At 33.8% G+C, this 18,679-nt stretch overlaps 2 protein-coding genes across 4 annotated transcripts in view; one reads left to right on the top strand and one right to left on the bottom strand.

Moving 5' to 3' along the window:
• Positions 1-18,679, bottom strand: part of IFT74 (intraflagellar transport 74) — an 89,040-nt gene that overhangs the window by 50,770 nt on the left and 19,591 nt on the right. For all 3 annotated transcript variants that reach the window (XM_042913491.1, XM_042913493.1, XM_042913492.1), the window contains exons 7-8: positions 12,946-13,005; positions 11,339-11,400 (exon numbers count right to left, since the gene is read on the bottom strand). In XM_042913491.1, coding sequence (XP_042769425.1) covers positions 11,339-11,400; positions 12,946-13,005 — 122 coding nt within the window. The remainder of the gene's footprint in view (positions 1-11,338; positions 11,401-12,945; positions 13,006-18,679) is intronic.
• On the top strand, positions 2,425-6,293 carry LRRC19 (leucine rich repeat containing 19). Its single transcript, XM_042913495.1, has 4 exons — positions 2,425-2,514; positions 4,124-4,637; positions 5,288-5,473; positions 5,965-6,293. The coding sequence occupies exons 1-4, from the start codon at positions 2,434-2,436 to the stop codon at positions 6,291-6,293; spliced, it is 1,110 nt and encodes a 369-aa protein (XP_042769429.1). The 5' UTR covers positions 2,425-2,433.

Genomic DNA, 18,679 nt, shown 5'->3' with positions numbered 1-18,679 from the left:
AAATTTAACTACGGTAAAGGAGAAATAAAAGAGATATAAGTATAAACAAATCAACATACTGAAGGTAATGAGAAAGTGAACTAAAATAGACCAAAACTGAAATAACAGTAAATTCCTCATTGCTAATGAGGCAACAACAGATTTTATAACTTGAAACGAGGCTTGCTCATTCTGAACAGTTTTCTACTTCCTGCTCTGATGGAATAAACTTACCCTTTAAAATATTAAGTATCACATTGCAAGAAATGCTATAAGATTTAAAAGACTAAATTTCAGAAAGCCAATAAGGATTATAACAGGATATATTCATATCCTCTTAAATGATCATTTGTTTGCAATATAGTTTTCTAATGCTGACTTTAAGAAAACAGATAAAAACAAGAAACATCAAGGTCATGAATAAAATGACTAAATGGAAAGTAATTATTTAGCATCAAGAGTTTACTCAAATTAATGGCAATTTCCAGTTAAAGATGGCATGTTGGATGTACATGTTAACTTTGACTCCTGACCCAAACCTGACTTAAATGAAAATAAAAAGTAATAAGGACAAAGAGAATGGAAGAGAGGGCAACAGCAATAAAACCAAGAAACTTGAAAGTTAATGGTTAAGTAGAATCTAGGAAAGCAAAATGTTTCCAAGCCAGTAGTGGGGCAAGCTGAGAAGTTGCTTGAATTATAGAACCCACATGGTTCTATTGAACCATAGAACCCACAAATGACCCAGAAACTGGCAGCACCAGGTACTCTGGAACTGGAGAAGAAAGGAATAAAACATAGTTAAAATTCTTCCTCCTTGCCTCTGCCCAGCCAAGTAAAGTTCCTCTCCTACATAAGCACAAGACTGAGGTGTTTTTTTCCCTCTAGGGAGAATACAACAAAGGGAATCTGGGCACTAAGCACAAGTGAATGCAGGAATGTTGGGCCAAAAACGGGGAGTAAGTTAAAGTTTACAGGGGCGCCTGGGTGGCGCAGTCGGTTAAGCGTCCGACTTCAGCCAGGTCACGATCTCGCGGTCTGTGAGTTCGAGCCCCGCGTCAGGCTCTGGGCTGATGGCTCGGAGCCTGGAGCCTGTTTCTGATTCTGTGTCTCCCTCTCTCTCTGCCCCTCCCCCGTTCATGCTCTGTCTCTCTCTGTCCCAAAAATAAATAAAAAACGTTGAAAAAAAAAATTTAAAGTTTACATACTAATTACTGAGATAAACCCCCCCTTTTTCACCACTCAGCTCTCAGCTCACTACCTGGCCTTATCTGTTCAGACAGTTGAAAATCATTTTGGGAAAGCCAACCAGTCCAAGAGAAAAACAAAACAAAACAAAACAAAAAAACTAAGGATAATAACATTTAGGGATTCCCAAGAAAAAGTCCAGCAATTTCATTCTAAGTAAGGCCTAAGGAGAGACTTCTTTAAGAAGATGGAACATTAAATATCTAATAAGTATAAACTATTTAGCGATATGTTAGGGGAGAGTTTAGGTATCAATTCATAAAAAAAATAAAAAAGAAAACTAAGCACATGAAAAATACAGTAATTTAGAGGAAAAAAAAAGTGTACAGGAACAGGAAAGTAATCCTGTTACATGGCTCAGCCATTAACAGTATTTATACGTTCATGATAATATAAGCCCTGAATACTCATCTAGCCAAAATTATAAGTAACTATGTTTGGAGAATGAAGAGATAAAAAGCATACATTTGATGGATTGGAGATGAAGGTAGCAAGTGTTTGAAAAAGAGCTGAAGGCTCTCATCTCCTACGGTTTTAAGTCAATGGATTATACCAACAGACAATGCCTAAAATCTAAAAAAAACCAAGAAATAACAATATAAGCATATTAAACATGTACACGTATATATGTATGTAAAACTTTCTTTCACGCACATTATTAAAATTTTAAAATACACGACCAGTAGGGGCGCCTGGGTGGCGCAGTCGGTTAAGCGTCCGACTTCAGCCAGGTCACGATCTCGCGGTCCGTGGGTTCGAGCCCCGCGTCAGGCTCTGGGCTGATGGCTCGGAGCCTGGAGCCTGTTTCCGATTCTGTGTCTCCCTCTCTCTCTGCCCCTCCCCCGTTCATGCTCTGTCTCTCTCTGTCCCAAAAATAAATAAAAAATGTTGAAAAAAAAAAAAATTAAAAAAAAATAAAATAAAATAAAATACACGACCAGTTCTATTAAATTTCTTTTCAATCAATTCAGGAACTCATAAACATTCTAAAATATATTCAAATTTCATTTGCCAGGAGCTTTCCAATTTGTTAAGATTAGAGAGCAAGGAAGAGTTCAGGGACATGTACTTGTTTTACATTTTACATATTTTAAGAAAAAATGGATTTACAAGGAGAAAAAAGGAAATAAAAATGTCCTCAATCATCTCTAAAGTTCTAGTATCCTACTGAGATGGAAATACTCTCTTTTCTATCAGGCTTGCGATATGAAAACTACATGCATCACAATCTTGTTTTGGCCCCTCTCCAGGCTATTGTTATCAGACGACAGCCAGTCTTCTAGAACAGTAAGTTTTTACAACCAATATTTTCAAAGGTATACTTTGTGTACATTTAGTAAAATATCCCAAGACAATAAAAGAAAAAAAATCCAAGCTATCATAACCAAATGTTTAGCTGTCTATATTCAAAATCTGTGATATGTAAGCTGGATTCTAATTTGACAAAAGCAGTCTATAAATTTTTTTTTATAAATTGAAAACACATGCTTTTTATTTATTTTTTTATTTTAGACAGAGAGCACATGTTCGAGTGGTGGAAAGGGGCAGATGGGGGGCGGGGGGAGAGAGAGAGAGGAGAGAGAGAAAGAGAAACAAGTAGGCTCAATGCTCAGCCACGGAGCCAAACGCGGGACTTGATCCCACAACCCTGGGATCATGACCTGAGTCGAAATCAAGAGTCGGACACAAATGACTGAGCCACCCAGGTGCCCCCATTTTTTTTTTTAACTTAGTTCTTTAAAAGTTTTCACTATAAAATGTGAGATTAGTTTCAGGACATAAACACCACTGTCTTGTTTTAAGTAATCTCTACTCCCAAAGTGGGGCTCAAACTCAGGGCCTGAAGATTAAGAGTCACATGCTCTACCAACTGAACCAGCCAGGCACCCCCAACACTACTTTTTAAAATGTAGGAAATTTTTTTTTAAAAAAATCATATATTTATGAGGAAAATTATTGTTGTTACATTATTGTTTTTAGGGAGATACTTCAATTGCAAAAATAGTCAAAATAAGAACTATTTTTTTGGCTCTATACCCAAATAAGGAAAGCACTTCTTCATGCTTCCTGGCTCTTAAATTCAATACATGGTTCAATTTCTGTTATAAAATAAATATTTTCTGGGGGCACCTGGCTGGCTCAGTCAGTAGGACATGATTCTTGATCTTGGGATCATGAGTTCAAGCCCCATGCTGGGTACAGATATTACTTAAAAAAATTAATAAAGTATGTATTTTCATTTTTTTTGAGAGAGAACATAAGCAGGGAAGGGACAGAGAGCAAGGAAGAGAGAGAATGTTAAGCAGGTTCCATGCCCAGTGCAGAGCCCGGGACGCAGCTCGACCTGAGCCAGAGTTGAGTTGGACGTTTAACTAAGCCACCCTGGTGCCCCAATAAATATTTTCTTTTAAAACACAAAACTTTGAGCTGTTAATTCTATAGATTTATATCTTGAGTAATATTTCTGAATGATTTAATGATTTAATAGCCCTAGTGTTGGTAGCTCTGATTTTTAAAAACAACAAATTTTAAATTTCATTATAAATCTGCACAAATGAAGTACTAAATAGGAGAATTATTATTTGCCATGTATTTCCACATACATAAATGGAATTACACCCATATTCTTTCTTTCTGTAATAACACAAAGTATATATGGTAAACTAGAAGATCTTTGCTCGATTACATGTATCAGAATTTCCTTAATCTTCAGTATTTCATCCCGATAAAGAAATAAAAGTATTTTCTTTACCTTTTTTACACTGTAACATCAAATATTAGAGAGGAAATATTCCCTAAAACTATTTTATCCTAAATATCTAATCACCTGGATATGAAAATTTGGGAAATTCTGTTAATATTTTTCCTAATTAATTTCTGATTTTTTCTTTTTTAGGAAGTCAAATATAATTTCACTGAAATGAATTATTCGTTGATTCCAGTGGATATCAATAAAAACATTACTATACTTGATCTCAGTTATAACCAAATTTCTCTGAATGTTACAGACATAAGGGTTCTACAGACCTATTTTTTACTCACTGAACTCTATTTGATTGAGAACAATATCATTATGTTATATAATAACAGCTTTGGTAACCTCTCCAACCTAGAAATTTTAAATATGTGTACAAACTCCATCCACATAATTCAACAGGATGCGTTCATAGGCTTAAATAAACTAAAACAGTTACATCTCTGTCAAAACAAAATATTTCAACTGAATCCTGATATATTTGTGCCTCTAAAAAACCTAATACTTCTGAATCTGCAAGGTAATTTGATAAGCTATTTTGATGTACCACGAATGTTTCATCTGGAATCAATAATTTTATATGGAAATCCATGGAACTGCTCTTGTAGTCTACTGAATTTGCAGAAATGGTTGAACACCTCAAATGTGACACTAGGTAAGCTAACATAATTTAATCAAAACCAAAATGTGATTGATTTTTTATTGTTCCACCCCAGGAAAGTCTCTCACTTCATGTTTTAAAGAAAAAGAAACTATTCCTGTTTAAGGGAAGCAGGAAGAAACACTGAAAAGTAATTGCTGAATAGATGTTCTTCCTCTGCCTTTCAGGAAAAAAAAAAAAAATTTAAATGTTCTATATATGTGAAATGATACTATCACTTCATGTATTAAGTTTGCAGTGTGAATACATAAGAGTAATTTTTTTTAGGTATTTCCTTTTCTTAGGATATCCTGCCAGAGAGTAGATAAAAACAGGTGCCCTATTTGCTTAACTGTAAACCATGCTCTGCCTGTGATCAATTTTCACCACAATCTTAATCATACCATCTTTACTTTAATACATAAACTAAACAATAAACATATTACACTTGAACTATATTCATAAAATAACTTAATAAACAAGAATATGAATCTTTCCCTTATAGTGTTGCTAGGCAAATACAAGAGTTTCTTTCATATATCTTTAATGACAACAGGTCATTACCAACAATTCTAGGTAAAAATAATTATAAAATGTTAGCTATAAAAATTTATTAATATTATTAATCCTATTTTCCGTAACAAATCTTAATTCTGATTTACCAGAAAATGAGAACATCACCACATGTGCCTACCCAGATATCCTGAAATGCTATAGTATCACAACAGTACCATACAATGCTGAGTGTTACTCAAAATTTTCTCCACCTATAAATGAAGATCTTTATAACCACTCTCAGTCCATTAACAATTCAACATTTAACAGCTCTTTGAACAACTTAAAAAATTCAGGTAATGTACTGGTCTTAAATATTAATATTGGGGCAGTAGACTAAATAAACTGAATTTTAAATTTCTGGAAACAATGTAAAAGAACAATTCCTCATTTAAACAAAAGATTTACAAAATACTAGGCTTCCAAACCAGGTTCTGCCAGTTACCATCCAATGCCATAATGCAACTTCTTTAACTTCTCTGAGCCTTACTTTTGACTGGTTAAGTAACAATTCTCAACAGGTATAAATCAATAATGTTTTAAGGTGAATTGATAAACAGTATCTGCAAAGATAGGTAGCTATTTTGAAAAAAAGGTATTTTCTCACCACACTATGAAATATCTTAATTTATTGTAGTCTTAGTAACTTTTGTTTAAAGAAAATTAGAATGTGTGTTTATTTCTAATACCAATACTATGGAGTTATTAGGACATGTAATTATGATTATTTTATTTTTGTCAATTTAACAAAATCTCTTTCTCTCTCTTTCTCGGTATTCCCATTAAGAACATAAACTTCTTGGAAAAAGCTGGGCTTTTCTTCTCGGTGTGGTAGTCACTGTACTGATGACTTCATTCCTCATTTTTATTGCTATCAAATGCCCAATATGGTATAATTTTCTGCTTAGTTACAATCATCATCGCCTGGAAGAGCATGAAGCAGAAACCTATGAAGACGGTTTTACTGGAAATTCAAGTTCTCTTTCACAGGCCTCACATACAAACTCTGAAGAAACTACAGTAATATTTGAACAACTACATTCATTTGTAATAGACGATGATGGGTTTATTGAAGACAAATATATAGATACTCATGAATTACGTGAAGAAAATTAATTCTCTTCAATGTTTGATTCTTTAAAAATGTTATTGGCTCACTCACAGTTTAGACATAGATAGAGATTAGGCATGTGACATACCAAACTGTGGCTAGTAGTACTTTCATATTAATTACAACACATGAATATCATAAAATCATGTTTTTCTCATTGGTACTGAGCAAGTATGTGCAAATATAGTAAACAACATTATCCGGTGGCTAACAGTTACAACAGAAGCATTACTTTTCTCAGCAGTATTCAGGAGACCATACATCCTAATAAGAAAAAGACCTAAAGTAAATTATTCATTAATTAAAATGAATTGATTCTCATATTAGCCCAGATATTTGATTCACTACATATTAAATTATATTAACATTTATTGACTGGAGTAAGTGAAAAATAAAGGTTTTGGATATGAGAAGTCAAAGTGAAGAAGCTTAAATATACAATGGACTAAGATTGATTTTATGCTCATAGGATGAATTCATGGAATTGGAAAATATTTTTTCAATGCTTCCAGAATTAGCACAATAAATTTCCTGAAAATTTAGTACTAACTTAAAGCCCAGACACAATGTCCAAGCACAATCCCTAACAAGTTACTACTGATTTCCAAAAAAAAAAAAAAAAAAAGTACTGATTTTGTCTATAAAGAAAGACCATCACCATAATGCATGATCGTCACAAATGAACAGTATGGTGGCTTCCAAAGTGGCTATCACAAGTATCTGTGAATCCTGTTTTTAAAAATCTATTTTTTTTACCTCTCTTAGGAGAACTCTATTCAAATGAATTTGGCTGGACGTGAGAAATTTCTGATAGTCCAGGCACAGCTGGTTGGGATCCTGTAGATGGAGCAATGTTTCCCAAACTGTTTTACAGAATATTAATTTCCAGAAAAATGCCCAGAAATATTTATAAGGGGGAAAAAAGGTACATGCTCAAATTACTACAGAATTCCTATAGGAAATACTGAGTTTAAACAAAGTGAAACAAGATTCTTTGTCATATGACTTATTTGAAACTCTACTAAGCTAAAATACTCTGCTCTTCAAGAACCAAGTTTTAAGAATTTTCCAAACTTAACTTGACAACAAAACCCTTTATTTGAAGTATGCCCATAAAGAGTTCATAGCACATTAATGGTCCAAAAAATGTAGTTTGGACAACAATGGCCTTAAACTATTATAGGAAGGGTCTGAAGTTAATTATTTACTAATTCTTATTATTTACTAATTCAGGTGGCTGCAATCATAATTTAACAACTTAATGCAAACAGTGGCATTAAAAGCTGTAAAAAACAATCCATCATTTTTACCTTCCATATGGGTGGAAATTAAGTGTATTTATCTATATCTTTTAGAGAAAAGAACATCTCTAAAACACTAAAATAAAATACATTTATAGATGAAATAATACAGTATCTTTAGAACTTCATCGTAATACAGGGAAGGCAGCAGTGAGTGCCTAGAGGTCTGTATGGAGCAGGAATGGATATGAGCTGATGGAGCTGGGAGATGGGAACATAAGCGTATAATACACTGTTTTATTTTTCTGTCATTTCTCAAAATGCCTATGCACCTAATAGTTTCTTAGAAAAAAGAAACTAAAGATAATGTAGATATATGTTATATTCTGCAGAATAGCCATTATATCAATAGTAAATTCAGCTCAAATGTCTAATGAGGAAAATAAAAACTGTTAAGGATGATATATATATGCCCTGTCAAATAGAACTCACTTATTTATAATGCATATTTGTCTGTGTTTATAAAAACATGTTTTCAATAAAGGACATAAATGTTTTACATGTAAAATTTCCTACTAGATAATATCATTTATACTTTATTGTTTTAAATCTCAATTATAAGAGATAATTATGGAAACAAAATGCACCTTTTTTTTTTTAATTTTTTTAAATTTACATCCAAATTAGTTAGCATATAGTGCAACAATGATTTCAGGAATAGATTCTTAGTGCCCCTTACCCCCATCCCCCCTCCCACAACCCCTCCAGTAACCCTCAGTTTGTTCTCCATATTTATGAGTCTCTTCTGTTTTGTCCCCCTTCCCGTTTTTATATTATTTTTGTTTCCCTTCTCTTATGTTCATCTGTTTTGTCTCTTAAATTCCTCATATGAGTGAAGTCATGGTATTTGTCTTTCTCTGACTAATTTCACTTAGCATAATACCCTCCAGTTCCATCCACGTAGTTGCAAATGGCAAGATTTCATTCTTTTTGATTGCCAAGTAATACTCCATTGTATATACATACCACATCTTCTTTATCCATTCATCCATCAGTGGACATTTGGGCTCTTTCCAAACTTTAGCTATTGTTGATAGTGCTGCTATACACATGGGGGTGCATGTGTCCCTTCGAAACAGCACACCTGTATCCCGTGGATCAATTACTGGGTCATAGGGTAGTTCTATTTTTAGTTTTTTGAGGAACCTCCATACTGTTTTCCAGAGTGGCTGCACCAGGTTGCATTCCCAAAAATGCACCTTTTTCTAAAAAGGTATTATTTTACCAAAATATCATTTCCTAAGAGCCAAATATTAATACTGAAAAAAATGTAGTAAAATGAAATACTACATGAGCAAACTACATCTATTCTCTTAAAACTCTTATAATTGAATATTGGCATGCAAAACTAAATTTTTTTTTTTTTGGCATGTGAAACTAAATTAAAACCAAGTTTCTTAATGCTGTAGTAATATATTAAGGCTGCATAATATAACTAACTTATTATGAATAGGTGTTACATAATAAACCAGATGGTTTAGTCACCACACTAAATCACTAAATGGTAGTACTATCAAAGAGAATGAAAAAAAGTTTTAGACTTGCCTTCTCAAGGTATGAAATTACTTGTTCCCTTTGAATGTGGTCAAGATACAGCCTTGTGTTATTGAGATGTTGACCATCTGATTAACACATGAAGTAAGTCTATCCCTCTGCATATAAAAGTAAACTTATTGAAGGTAACTTTTGTTCTTAATTTAATTTTCTGCTTAAAAGGGTCAGGAGAACCAATTTCACTCAGCCTCAATTACAAACCGCCGATATTAAGTTTGAAAGTTCTCACATTTCAGGACAAACTACCATATTTTAAGAACTTTTTCCTCAACTAAATGAACCTAATAGACATAAAGCCTGTGGCATTCTTAAATTTATAATCTGTCAGTTATCTTTCTGGATGAAATATCTATAAAACATGTACATATGATATATACAAATCTGACTTGAATATTATACAACTGCAGATAAATGAGGAAATGAGGACCTAAATGTTCTAGACTCTAAAGGTTCTAAACTCTATAAAAAACACTTTATATAGTTTTTTTTACCAAAGTCCGTTATAAAATATAAATGGACTACAGTTTATTATTTATTCTTTAGGTACCTAGGAGAGTATTTTATGTATGGTAATTGATAAATACTTGCTAAATGGTTTAAAACCAGAACAAAAACAACAGTAAAAAAGAAAATTTTCTAGTAACAACCTGGTCACCATAAATATGGAATTTGCTTTGTAAATGGGAAGGGACTTCCAGGATTTGTAATTTCTAAGGCACACTTTATAACAGCATCAAACGATAGATGAGGAAAAAGAGATTCCTTTGTTTTTAATCAACAGAAAAATTATATTTATCTTCCAAATGTTTTAAAATTACCTGTAAACATCCTATTCTTTATCAAATATTTACTCTACATGCATAAGTAATAGGACAGTATATGTGGTGTTACAGAATTTCAGTAATTATGGTTACTTATTATCCTCGCTCTCAAAGAGATTAATACTGATAAAATTCTGAGACAAAATATGTATGGGGTGTGTGTATAATAGCTTATCTTTTTATGTTTGCATTGCCTTAAATAGTATTTAATTAAGGCTAAAAATCAATGAAGAATAATTATGTTAACTGCTGTTATCTGAATATTTATGTCACTCCAAAATTTGGGTTGAAATGCTAACCCCCAAAGGTATTAGTAGGTGCAGTCTTTGGGTACTGACTAGGTAATGAGGCTGAAGCACTCATGAATAGGATCAGCACGTTTATAAAAGAGATCCCACAGACCCCCTCTACCATGGGAGGATACAGCAAGAAAATGCCTGGTATGAACCATGAAGAGGGCCTTCACCAGAATGGGACCATGCTGGTGCCTTGAGCTTGGTCTTCTCAGCCTCTAGAACTGTGAGCAACAAATTCTGGTTGTTTATAAAATACAAAGTTTATGGTATTTTGTGATAGCATCCCAAACGGACTAAGATAACCACATCACATCTACATCTTTGTAGACATTGCTGTCACTGCCACATGTTCTTTAAACATGTTATATATAAAGATCCATATATACATATATATGCATTAATATAACTATTAATTATAAACTAATAATTGAAAAATGAAATAATATAAAAAGCTCACTAATAATGTCCCTTTTATTAGGCTGGGACTTAAATATCATAATTCAAAATAGTTAAAAAGCTCAGGTTAAAATTACAAGTGGTAGGGGCACCTGGGTGCTCAGTTGGTTGAACATCTGACTCTTGATTTTGGCTCAGGTCGTGCTCTCGCAGTTCCTGAGACCAAGCCTGAGTGAGGCTCTGCGCTGACACAGCAGAGCCTGCTTGGGATTCTCCCTCTCTCTCTCTCTCTCTCTCTCTCTCTGCCCCTCCCCTGTTCATGTCCTCTTTCAAAATAAATAAACCTTAAAAAAATTAAAAATAAAATAAAATTAATAAAATTAAAAGTGGCAGAGATGGAGATGTTCTCATCCATCTTAGATTTTAAAGTACTTAAAACAGAAATTTTATTTATCTAATCTATGTAGTTATTTTATTTATACAGGATTTGGCTTCTTAGTGGTAAATGAAGATAACAAATGTATAAACAATAAAATTTGTTTTGCAAATATTCAAATTTTTAAAATAAAAAAATGTAACAGAGGAAAACGAGAAAATTTATCAGGAAATAAAGGACTCCAAAGTTAAATTGCCTAATACAGTGCACTTGTAAATGTTTGATTTCTACATGGATTGTACTTACGCTTGTCTTTCAGTAAATATGATATCCATACTTTGTGTTTCTCGATCATTTTGAGCTTTAAGCTGAATAAAGAGTTAACACAGAAGTTAGTGATAAAAATTACCATTCAACTGAGCTACTTCTTTAAAAGGTATGCTGGTCATAAACAACTTGAGAGATTATCATAATCCTAACGCCACTGTCAAAGTTAAAAAAAAAAAAAAATACGGTACTTATTTCACTGAACGAACTACAACCCTGGAAAAGGAAGTCTTTTTCACAGGCATTGTAATCTCAAACCAAAAATATTCACTGTTCTTTAGTGATCTATCAAATAATCCAATGTAAACTTAATTTATGTAAACAGAATCTATTATTTATTGGCTGTTCAACAGTTGATTAGTAATATGCTGAATTAAGGGCCAACGCAAGTTTTATTCTTAAATTATTCAGAATTTTACCCTGAGTACTCCTATGTGACTCTACCTGTGCATATTCAGCCTAGAATTTTGACCTATCCCAAACAACTGACAAAACACATAAAGAGGTTTTCACATTTTACATTTGTCATGAAAAATATACTTTTAGTGGCGCCCAGCTGGCTTAGTGGGTAGAGTGCATGACTCTTCATCTTGGGGTTTTGAGTTCAAGGCCAACACTGGGTGCAGAGATTACTCAAAAATAAAATCCTATATATATAGGATTATATAAATATAGATTTATATAAATCTATATAAATATAAATATATCTATCTATCTATATATTTAAGTTGGGAATTTTCCTGTGTTCTAAAGTTAAGACTAATTTCACAAAATTATCATGTTTTTAGAACTCTAATTTAGAAAGTCATTTCATAAATTCTATGTTTTCACAGAATAGTCTGACTGTATAAGCTCTAAGCCATATTATAAACTATATAAAAGTTATATAAAGAAATTATAAGTTATATAAACTATAAGCTATATGTATGTTAGTTTCTCCTAAATGTTTGTAATCAAAATAAGTTAGCTTCTATCTTTTTGTCGTCTACCAAAGAATCTAAGAACACTGAACACAAAGTATCATTTATCAATCAAAAAGTAGTATTGTCTGGCATCATATAACTATTCACTTTTCTCTCTTTCTTATAAAACTTTGTAAAAGTGCAACTGTATTTCCAGTGAGTAGTCAGTTCCTTTTGTGCAAATACTGAAACAAAAGTATTGCAAACTAATTTATATGTAAGGAAATACAGACAAGACTCCCTAACTAATGCTGTGTGTGAGACCAGTTCAAACATGGCCTTGTAGAAAGATACTAAAGCATCTACTAGGGAGATATGACCAATAGGAAGAAATTTAAAAAGAGCAACTAAGGGGCCACTGGCTGGCTCAGTTGGTAAAGCATGCAACTCTTGACCTTGGTGTTGTGAGTTGGACCCCACATTGGGTATCGAGATTACTTTAAAATCTTTAATGGAAAAAAATGCAACTAAGGGAAGTCAACTATAATAGAAATATTTAAGATCAAAGTAATACCTATCTATAAAGTGTGTAAGGTTTTATCAAACCATTTCTAGATATAAATGCTTTGTTTTGGGTGATATGATCTATGTAAATCTATTACTTATACTTTTAAATTTTCTTACCATGTTGTAATCATTCATTACTTCTTCCATTTCAGTATTGGTATTAAGTTTATCTACCAACTAAAAACAAAGATACAAAAATAAAACACTGTTAGTCTTCATAAATTTTCTCTATAATTCATAAATAGGTATTCAATCTTAAAACAATAAGTAGTCATTTAATTATTATTACTTCTAAATATTTTATCTTTTTTAATTTTATTATTATTTTTAATTTTATTTAAATCCAAGCCAGTTAACATACAGTGTAGTAATGGTTTCAGGAGAAGAATTTAGTGATTCATCACTTAAATATAATACCCAGTGCTCATCCCAAAAAGTGCCTCCTAATGCTCATCACCCATTTAGTCCATCCCTCCAGCCAACACCCTTCCAACAACCCTCAGTTTGTTCTCTGTATTTAAGAGTTTCTTATGACTTGCCTCCCTCTCTGTTTTTATCTTATTTTTCCTTCCTTTCCCCTATGTTCTAACTATTGTTTCTTAAATCCTACATATGAATGAAATCATATGATATTTATCTTTCTCTGACTGAATTATGTCGCTTAGCATAATACACTCTAGTTCTATCTATGTTGTTGCAAATGGCATGATTTCATTCTTTTAAAAAAAATTTTTTTTAATGTTTTATTTTATTTTTGAGAGAGAGAGAGAGTGTGTGTGAGTGGGCAAGGACAGAGAGAGAGGGAGACGCAGAATCTGAAGCAGGCTCCAGGCTCTGAGCTGTCAGCACAGAGCCCAATGTGGGGCTCGATCTCATGAACTGCGAGATCATGACCTGAGCTGAAGTCCAATACTTAACTGACTGAGCCACCCGGACACCCCATGATTTCATTCTTTTTGATCTCTGAATAATACTCCATTGCATATATATAATCACATCTTCTTTATCCATTTGTCAGTCAATGGACATTTTGGCTCTTTCCATAATTTAGCTACTGTTTATAGTGTATTTTATCTTCTAAGATAAAAACAAATATTGAGCTACCTAAGTATACACTATGCATTTGGCCAGTCACATTTTTAGGGTGGCAAAGTGAGCTTTGCCTGCTTTGAAAAGATGTTTGACCTTAAAAGGAGTGTCTAAAGAAGACAAAAAGTTTGGGGAATGTCGGTCACTCTCTTTTCCGCAGCAGAGAGCCTATTAACAGATTTACAAATTTATACCAGTGAGAATACAAAATGATTTTCTTGGTCTTCTAAAAATTAAAAACAACAACAAAAAAGCCAACAAGGTAAGGCACAAACACAACACCAGGTAAGCTTCCTTCAAAAAGTTAGGCAATGATAGCAATTGCTAACATATTTGCCTTCCACCAAACATTGTTCTGGACCCATCATATGTATCACTTAATTTTAACAATTACTCTATAAAGTAGATATTATCTGCATTTTGCAGATAAAGAAATTTATTTTTTTAAGTTTTTTTATGAAATTTACCGTCAAATTAGTTTCCATACAACACCCAGTGCTCATCCCAAAAAACGCCCTCTTCAATACCCATCTCCCACCCCCCCCCCAACCGTCAACGCTGTTTGTTCTCAGTTTTTAACAGTCTCTTATGCTTTGGTTCTCTCCCACTCTAACCTCTTTTTTTTTTTTTCCTTCCCCTCCCCCATGGGTTTCTGTTAAGTTTCTCAGGATCCACATAAGAGTGAAATCATATGGGATCTGTCTTTCTCTGTATGGCTTATTTCACTTAGCATCACACTCTCCAGTTCCATCCACATTGCTACAAAGGGCCATATTTCATTCTTTCTCATTGCCATGTAGTACTCCATTGTGCACATAAACCACAATTTCTTTATTCATTCATCAGTTGATGGACATTTAGGCTCTTTCCATAATTTGGCTATTGTTGAGAGTGCTGCTATAAACATTGGGGTACAAGTGCCCCTATGCATCAGTACTCCTGTATCCCCTGGGGAAATTCCTAGCAGTGCTACTGCTGGGTCATAGGGTAGGTCTATTTTTAATTTTTTGAGGAAACTCCACGCTGCTTTCCAGAGCAGCTACACCAGTTTGCATTCCCACCAACAGTGCAAGAGGGTTCCAGTTTCTCCACATCCTCTCCAGCATCTATAGTCTCCTGATTTGTTCATTTTGGCCACTCTGACTAGCGTGAGGTGATATCTGAGTGTGGTTTTGATTTGTATTTCCCTGATGAGGAGCGACGTTGAGCATCTTTTCATGTACCTCTTGGCCTTCCGGATGTCTTCTTTACAGAAGTGTCTATTCATGTTTTCTGCCCATTTCTTCACTGGATTATTTGTTTTTCGGGTGTGGAGTTTGGTGAGCTCTTTATAGATTTTGGATACTAGCCCTTTGTCCGATATGTCATTTGCAAATATCTTTTCCCATTCCATTGGTTGCCTTTTAGTTTTGTTGATTGTTTCCTTTGCTGTGCAGAAGCTTTTTATCTTGATAAGGTCCCAATAGTTCATTTTTGCTTTTAATTCCCTTGCCTTTGGAGATGTGTCAAGTAAGAAACTGCTATGGCTAAGGTCAGAGAGGTCTTTCTCCTCTGGGATTTTGATGGTTTCCTGTCTCACATTCAGATCTTTTATCCATTTTGAGTTTATTTTTGTGAATGGTGTGAGAAAGTGGTCTAGTTTCAACCTTCTGCACGTTGCTGTCCAGTTCTCCCAGCACCATTTGTTAAAGAGACTGTCTTTTTTCCATTGTATATTCTTTCCTGCTTTGTCAAAGATGAGTTGGCCATACGTTTGTGGGTCTAGTTCTGGGGTTTCTATTCTATTCCATTGGTCTATGTGTCTGTTTTTGTGCCAATACCATGCTGTCTTGATAATTACAGCTTTGTAGTAGAGGCTAAAGTCTGGGATTGTGATGCCTCCTGCTTTGGTCTTCTTCTTGAAAATTACTTTGGTATCCGGGGCCTTTTGTGATTCCATATGAATTTTAGGATTGCTTGTTCTAGCTTCGAGAAGAATGCTGGTGCAATTTTGATTGGGATTGCATTGAATGTGTAGAAAGCTTTGGGTAGTATTGATATTTTGACAATATTTATTCTTCCAATCAATGAGCACGGAATGTTTTTCCATGTCTTTATATCTTCTTCAATTTCCTTCATAAGCTTTCTATAGTTTTCAGCATACAGATCTTTTACATCTTTGGTCAGGTTTATTCCTAGGTATTTTATGCTTCTTGGTGCAATTGTGAATGGGATCAGTTTCTTTATTTGTATTTCTGTTACTTCATTATTAGTGTATAAGAATGCAACTGATTTCTGTACATTGATTTTGTATCCTGTGACTTTGCTGAATTCATGTATCAGTTCTAGCAGACTTTTGGTGGAGTCTATCGGATTTTCGATGTATAATATCGTGTCATCTGCAAAAAGTGAAAGCTTAACTTCATCTTTGCCAATTTTGATGCCTTTGATGTCCTTTTGTCGCCTGATTGCTGATGAGAACTTCCAACCCTATGTTAAACAACAGCGGTGAAGAGTGGACATCCCTGTCGTGTTCCTGATCTCAGGGAAAAAGCTCTCAGTTTTTCCCCACTGAGGATGATGTTAGCTGTGGGCTTTTTATAAATGGCTTTTATGATGTTTAAGTATGTTCCTTCTATACCGACTTTCTTGAAAGTTTTTATTAAGAAAGGATGCTGAATTTTGTCAAATGCTTTTTCTGCATCGATTGACACGATCATATGGTTATCTTTTCTTTTATTAATGTGATGTATCACGTTGATTGACTTGTGAATGTTGAACCAGCCCTGCATCCCAGGAATGAATCCCACTTGATCATGGTGAATAATTCTTTTTATATGCTGTTGAATTCGATTTGCTAGTATCTTATTGAGAGTTTTTGCATCCATATTCATCAGGGATATTGGCCTGTAGTTCTCTTTTTTTACTGGGTCTCTGTCTGGTTTAGGAATCAAAGTAATACTAGCTTCATAGAATGAGTCTGGAAGTTTTCCTTCCCTTTCTGTTTTTTGGAATAGCTTGAGAAGAATAGGTATTATCTCTGCTTTAAACGTCTGGTAGAACTCCCCTGGGAAGCCATCTGGTCCTGGTCTCTTATTTGTTGGGAGATTTTTGATAACTGATTCAATTTCTTCACTGATTATGGGTCTGTTCTGTTCAAGCTTTCTATTTCCTCCTGATTGAGTTTTGGAAGTGTGTGGGTGTTTAGGAATTTGTCCATTTCTTCCAGGTTGTCCAATTTGTTGGCATATAATTTTTCATAGTATTCCCTGATAGTTGCTTGTACTTCTGAGGGATTGGTTGTAATAATTCCATTTTCATTCACGATTTTATCTATTTGGGTCATCTCCCTTTTCTTTTTGAGAAGCCTGGCTAGAGGTTTATCAATTTTGTTTATTTTTTCAAAAAACCAACTCTCGGTTTCGTTGATCTGCTCTACGGTTTTTTTAGATTCTGTATTGTTTATTTCTGCTCTGATCTTTATTATTTCTCTTCTTCTGCTGGGTTTGGGGTGTTTTTGCTGCTCTGCTTCTATTTCCTTTAGGTGTGCTGTTAGATTTTGTATTTGGGATTTTTCTTGTTTCTTGAGATAGACCTGGATTGCAATGTGTTTTCCTCTCAGGACTGCCTTCGCTGCATCCCAAAGCGTTTGGATTGTTGTATTTTCATTTTCGTTTGTTTCCATATATTTCTTAATTTCTTCTGTAATTGCCTGGTTGACCCATTCATTCTTTAGTAGGATGTTCTTTAACCTCCATGCTTTTGGAGGTTTTCCAAACTTTTTCCTGTGGTTGATTTCAAGCTTCATCGCATTGTGGTCTGAAAGTATGCATGGTATGATCTCAATTCTTGTATATTTATGAAGGGCTGTTTTGTGACCCAGTATGTGATCTATCTTGGAGAATGTTCCATGTGCACTTGAGAAGAAAGTATATTCTGTTGCTTTGGGATGCAGAGTTCTAAATAGAGCAGATAAAGACATTTAGCAAGTTGTGGAACCAGAATTTGAATAGGAAGGCTACTTGGGAATGCAAGCTGGTGCAGCCATTCTGTAAAACAGTATGCAGGTTCTTCAAAAAACTAAAAATAGAACTACCCTACCACCCAGCAATTGAACTACTAGGCATTTATCCAAGGGATACAGGTTTGCTGTTTCGAAGGGACACATGCACCACCATGTTCACAGCAGCACTATCAACAATAGCCAAAGTATGGAAAGAGCCCAAATGTCCATCAATGGATGAATGGATGAATAGGAAGGCTACTAAAAGCAAATTATTTGGGTATAATTTTTTCTGAAACACTAAGCTTTATTAATGTACTATGTATTAGTTTATATAATATCTCACTTCTGATATGAATAGTAAGTACTAATAAAACCTAACATTTGAGATCTTACTATATGTTAGATATCAGCTAAATGTTTTCCCTGTATCAGTTGTTAGGTCTCTATACCTGCAAACAACATATTTCACACATTATTAATATCTTTACATAAGTAATTTACCTAATGCATTCCAGTACAGCTAAATGATTTTATCTAATGTCATTTCATATTTTATAAAAAACTTCCTCATATTCAGAACAAAACATTTACTAAAAAAAAAATCTGTACTGAATACTAGGCTCTACAAAATGTTCATTATGGATTATACAGTTAAACAGATTTGAGAAGTACAGTATTCCATAAGCAGCAAAATTTGTTTATAAGTACAATATAACAATATCAAGTAGGTATAGCATAATTTACCTAACCATTATGATAGAATGTTTCTTGTTTTAT

The sequence above is a fragment of the Panthera leo genome, chromosome D4 (assembly GCF_018350215.1).
Source record: "Panthera leo isolate Ple1 chromosome D4, P.leo_Ple1_pat1.1, whole genome shotgun sequence".
Classification (NCBI taxonomy): Eukaryota; Metazoa; Chordata; class Mammalia; order Carnivora; family Felidae; genus Panthera; species Panthera leo.
The sequence above is the reverse complement of the archived record's forward strand: the minus strand, read 5'-3'. Positions and strand labels throughout refer to the sequence as shown.